This window comes from Juglans regia, chromosome 11 (assembly GCF_001411555.2).
Source record: "Juglans regia cultivar Chandler chromosome 11, Walnut 2.0, whole genome shotgun sequence".
In the NCBI taxonomy this organism is placed as follows: Eukaryota; Viridiplantae; Streptophyta; class Magnoliopsida; order Fagales; family Juglandaceae; genus Juglans; species Juglans regia.
Window position 1 is genome coordinate 2678560 of NC_049911.1, and position 5304 is coordinate 2683863.

General features: G+C 36.9%; 2 protein-coding genes across 2 annotated transcripts; both read left to right on the plus strand.

The window, feature by feature from the left end:
* The first annotated feature begins 731 nt into the window (after positions 1-731).
* LOC108987467 (putative invertase inhibitor) lies at positions 732-1602 on the plus strand. The gene has a single exon (XM_018960393.2). The coding sequence runs from the start codon at positions 814-816 to the stop codon at positions 1345-1347; it is 534 nt and encodes a 177-aa protein (XP_018815938.1). The 5' UTR covers positions 732-813; the 3' UTR covers positions 1348-1602.
* A 1897-nt stretch (positions 1603-3499) lies between these two features.
* Positions 3500-4390, plus strand: LOC108987465 (pectinesterase inhibitor-like). Its single transcript, XM_018960392.2, has one exon. The coding sequence runs from the start codon at positions 3684-3686 to the stop codon at positions 4197-4199; it is 516 nt and encodes a 171-aa protein (XP_018815937.1). The 5' UTR covers positions 3500-3683; the 3' UTR covers positions 4200-4390.
* The last annotated feature ends 914 nt before the right edge of the window (positions 4391-5304 follow it).

Below are 5304 nucleotides of genomic sequence, written 5' to 3' on the forward strand. Positions count from 1 at the left end.
TCTTCGTTGATCATTCCGCATTATTTCAGTCACTAATTTCTGACACAGATAAAGGAAGGTACTTCTTTGGTACTCCAAATTAACTCTTTGAAGCCTGAATTACAAGCTGCCGTCGAACCCAGATTCTCTCTGACAAAATATACCACTTGCTAATTTCTACAATATCAAAGTCACAAACTTATCTCACTCGGACGCTATATATAGCGCCGTTCTCACTCGCCATTGTAGAGTCTACACTCGTTTCAAGCTCGAGATTTCGTCTTTTTTGCCGATTTGGGTTTCACATTTGTGGTTTTAATTGGGAGATTCCTTGTTGACATTCTGATTTAAGTAAGAATACGCTTATATATCCATGCATGTTTTGCCATGTCAAAACACGTACCAATAACTTAAAATTTGTTTTTTTCAAACAGCTTGGGAAGTGATCTGATCCAAAACTGACAACTTATAGATGATGATATGATAATTTGAAGACGGTGTGGATATTGTACAAAAGAGCAAATTAAAAAGAATGTTCCAAGGAGTAACTAATGATAAACTGAAGTTGAAAAAGTCTTGGCACATACACGGGAGTGGATGGTTCAAACCCCTAATTTAAGCCAACTCCTACTGTCCACAGGAAGCCCAAACAGACCGCTTAAACAGTACTATTGTTCTTAATATGTGGTCATGCACTGATCTACCTCTTTTCTTCTTTATATATATATCCTTTGACAATAGCTACTAAGAAAGACAATAAAAAGCATAACTCACATTCATTATCCTCTTTTATCTGCAACATAATAAAAAGCATTCTTTCTAGCTAGTGAAAACATGAAAACCATTTCAAAGCTTTTCTTTTTGCTGTTTTTTACTCTCTGGCTACACAAAATTCTAGCTGCTCACGGTGAAATACCAGATTTAATCCCCATAGCTTGTGATCGTACTTTGCACAAAGACCTTTGCAGAAACAACCTTGAATCGGACCCCGAGAGCATCGAGGCTGTTGATGTTCATGGCCTTACCGTTGTGGCAATAAAACAGGCAGCAACCAATGCCACCAACATACGTGACTACATCACCAAGCTGGACGAGGGAACATCTGACGAGGTTGTTCACCAATGTCTGTCCGACTGCTTTCAGAACTACGAAGATGCAATTGATCAGCTTGATGATTCCCTCAATGCCTTGGAATCTAAAAGGTATGACGATGTTGTAACATGGGTCACGGCCGCAATGAACGATGCTCTTACGTGTGATGAAGGTTTCAAGGATCAAGGCCGCCAGTCTCCACTCGCTAATTTGAGAAACTTATTCGATCCGCTGTGTAGCATTGTCTTGAGCCTTACCAATCAACTGAAGCAGTGATCTTTCTCTCAAGCTCTTTACCATACCAAGCTTAGCCTTGCGCAATAATAATTAATTATTTGGTTTGTAAATTTTCATTGTTTTCCAAAGCATCAATAACATTTTCTGGTTTGTACGTGTGATTTTACCCGACTCCAAACATCTTTGATCATATCCCATGTCATGCTTTTGTTTGTCTTGGCACAAGCCAATCCCTGGAAATTCAATTGAATCCAGAAATTGATTTAAATTTTGGTTACAAAGATTAACACAGACCTTCAATGAACCTCTTAATTATTGCAAAGAAACTAACACAGACCTATTTGTTTTTATTTCCTTTTCTTGCCTAGCTTCCTAGAGCAAGACCATTGATTCGCATTGATCGCTGAGTAAGCAACTACAGCTTTACAGACAAAAATTCTTTGGATAAGAAGAACAAATTAGACGAAAAGAAAAAGACTTTTTGAAAGGATGAGGACGTTACCTCCAAAAAGAAAAAATTGAAATCGAAGTTCAATATGAAACAGAATGACCATGTGCTGCACAAACCACTTTGATTTTCCTACTGAGAAGAATTTCATGCACAAGCTGAAGTAATTAATGGGCTTAACTCATCTTATAAAATCAATTCTACAAGAGAAGATTATTCATTTCTTATAAATATGTCCAAGACGTTATCCACAAGTAATGTGAGATTATGCCTCAACACCCTCCCTCAAGTATAGGCCATTATTTTTTTTTCTGATCCTTGTCACGAGATAAGTAGTGTTGGCCTCATTCGTCCTGTGATAGGCTCTAATACGTCCATGAAAAAATTCATGGATCTAACTCATCCTATAAAACTGGTTCTACAAAAAAGGATTATTCATTCCTCATATATAAATATGTCTAAAACTTTGTCCACAAACAATATAAAATTATTCCTCACCACAAGCAACCAAACACTGCCGTTAAATGGAAAAATCAATCCTTTCGTGGGTTTGGGAAAAAAGAAAAAGGCTATCCAATAACGCTCCATGTAAAAAGGGAGAATGCTCGAGCAGCAAGGAATTTGATTTTCTGGAAACGAACCATTTCTTTTTCTGCTCTATCGCAGATACTAATGTTCTGGAAACGAACCATTTCCTTTTTCTGCTCTATCGCTATGCGTTCTAATGTGATTGACACTCCTTGTCGTCTGCTCAATCCCCTCCATGTTACCCCCTTCCCCCAAAGAAAGTTTGCTCTGATCCTCGCTCTCTCTTGTGATTGCGTCATGGATACTGGATTGTGAAACTTGGAATGGGACGAGAGGTATCTCTTTTTTAGAGGACTAGGACGAGAGGTATTAAGGGCAGGTGGTGTGAACAGAATTAAGCACTAAATGGTTTATACGAGCACTAAATCAGAGTAAAATATTATGAGAAGTGTGAGAGTTCATAAAACCATCTTACGAAATTAAAACTCATATATAAAGTATATTGATATGTTAGATTTATATTATAGGAAAAAGAACATTACAATCTAATGTACGAAAACAAAGCATTTAAGTTTGTGTGAGCATTTAAATAATGTTGCTCATCATCCCAACTTTCATCATCTTATGATGTGGTATTAGGTGATTGAAAATTATTTATTATTATTTCACTTGTGAACCTATCATTTAATGTCACATCATGAGATGATGAGAGGATGATAAGAGTTGAAATGATGAATAAATTTTTTTATTGTAAAATAATTATAAAGCATGAGTTACGAGTCATGTTTCAATTTCATCTATGAATGAGCATTTACCTGTCGTGTGTTTAACGTTGTTATGGGAATGAATTATGATGAATAATCAATCTTTTACTACCTATTCTTGTATTGCTGCTCTGGAATTGGGATCCCTTTGCCCGGATTGCATGGACAATCTAGAGACAGAAAACTCCATACCCTCTTTCTTTCTCTCTCCGGGTTGCCAATTGGAGCACAGCCAAATTACAGGACAGGATCTAATAATCTGTTATGGTACTTTTAAGCCAGATCAAAACTCAACAAACAACAAAAGTTGAACAAGTCTTGCTACAAACATGGGAATAGATCATGCAGACAACTACAGAAACATTGGAATAGATTGCCGAAACTCCTAATTCAGGTTCAACCAAACTCAAGTTTTCCATTAAAAGAGAAATTATGACCCCAAAGAAATCGCTTAAACAGATACATTTGTGTGGTCATGAGCTTTTCTCCAGCACATACCAAAAAAAACTTCTCCTTATATAATGTACTTCCGCAATGGGTAGTAAATCACAACATTCCAATTCTTCTACTTTCTCCCATTTGTCAGCAGAAAAGATCTTTGTTTTTTGCAGAGAAAAATTTTCTGTCTTGACAACATGAAGCCTATCTTAAAGCTATTCTTTGGGTTGCTTTTCACTCTCTGCCCATACACCATTTTTGCTGACAACAAAGACCTTAATTTGATCAACACAGCTTGTGATCGCACTCTGTACAAAGATCTGTGCAGAGCAGTTTTGTTAAATCACCCCAAGGCCCGTACGGCCACTGAACTTCGCGTCCTAGCCAGAGTTGCCCTGAAGTACGCAGCAATCAGTGCTAAGCAAGTAGAAACCCAAATCAGAAAACTGAAGGATGCACCTGCAGCCCTCAAAGATTGCGCTGAGAACTTCCAAAGTGCAACTCAACAAATCAGTTACTCCTTCAAGGCCTTGAAATCTAAGAGTTATGGTGATATTAATATATGGGTGAGTGCTGCCATGACCGGAGTCGATTCCTGTGAGGAAGGTTTCAATGAACTGAAAAGCAACTACCCAATTGCTAAATCAAGCAAGATGTTCAACCAGCTCTGCAGCATTGTCTTGACCTTTACCAATCAACTGAACGGCCACTAATCTTCAGATGCTGTCATTGTCCATCGAATCCTTTGAACGCAGCTTAGATTCGTGTTGGAAATAAAATTATTAACATATAAAGCTTTGGGTCCTGCCAGTAAAATATCATTGTAGTCTGAAATCTGCCGTATCGATAACAAATGTACAATGAAATGGTTTTTACTTTGATTCCAAAAACGTTTTTATACGTATCATTCGATTCAAAGAATCTCCCTTCCAGAACCGTGTTTCATGTCTTTCACGTGTAATAGCAGATTTCATTCCGTATGACCCCGCTCTCTGCTTCTATGATAATGTCTTTGACTACCCTGAATACTGAATAGCACGACACAAGTTGAAGATGAAATTTTACGTACAGAAACTTAATTCCCTCCACAAAATGCTTCATCGCAAATAAGCTGAATACAGATTGCAAATAAATTAAATCCCTTTTGTTCTTGCTTTCTGTTCGTGTTATATTAGTGAACAGACCATTAGAATGATTCACATTGATTTTCCTACGCCAAGAGTTTTCTCACACAAGCAACCAAACACTTCCCATAAATGGTTGAACCAATCATGGGTTTTAAACAAAAATGTAATCCAATAACATTGGAGCACATCTCCATGGACTGAAAAAGGAGAAAGCTCAAGCAGAAAGGACTTTGATTTGCTTTACGCACAGATAAAATCCTGGAAACCATTTCCTCGGAAAACGGGTTACCAAGAAGAACTATGTGCGAAGTTTAAACACATAAAGATTGAACACAGAAAAAAATACCCCAAAAACTAGAAAATAGAGAGAGCCATCATCTATAGTGACGGTAGGCGCAGAGCCTCAGATCCAGAGGAAAACTATTGAAAGTTCTAAAACCCTAATTTTCTGAACCGTATTTATAGAAGAAAGCTGGTGGGGGACTAGAGAGGGGCTTTCCTTTTAAAATTACAAAAAGGGCCTTGAGTTTATATTGTTAAAAAAATCCGCTCTAAAGTCTAAATACTGACGTGAAATTATATTAATTTATAAATTTATTTTTATCAAAATTTTTTGTGTCGTTGACATTTTTCATTATTTTGTATAAGTTGCATTTATTTTAAGAAAGAGTATTGATGTATTATTAAAAAG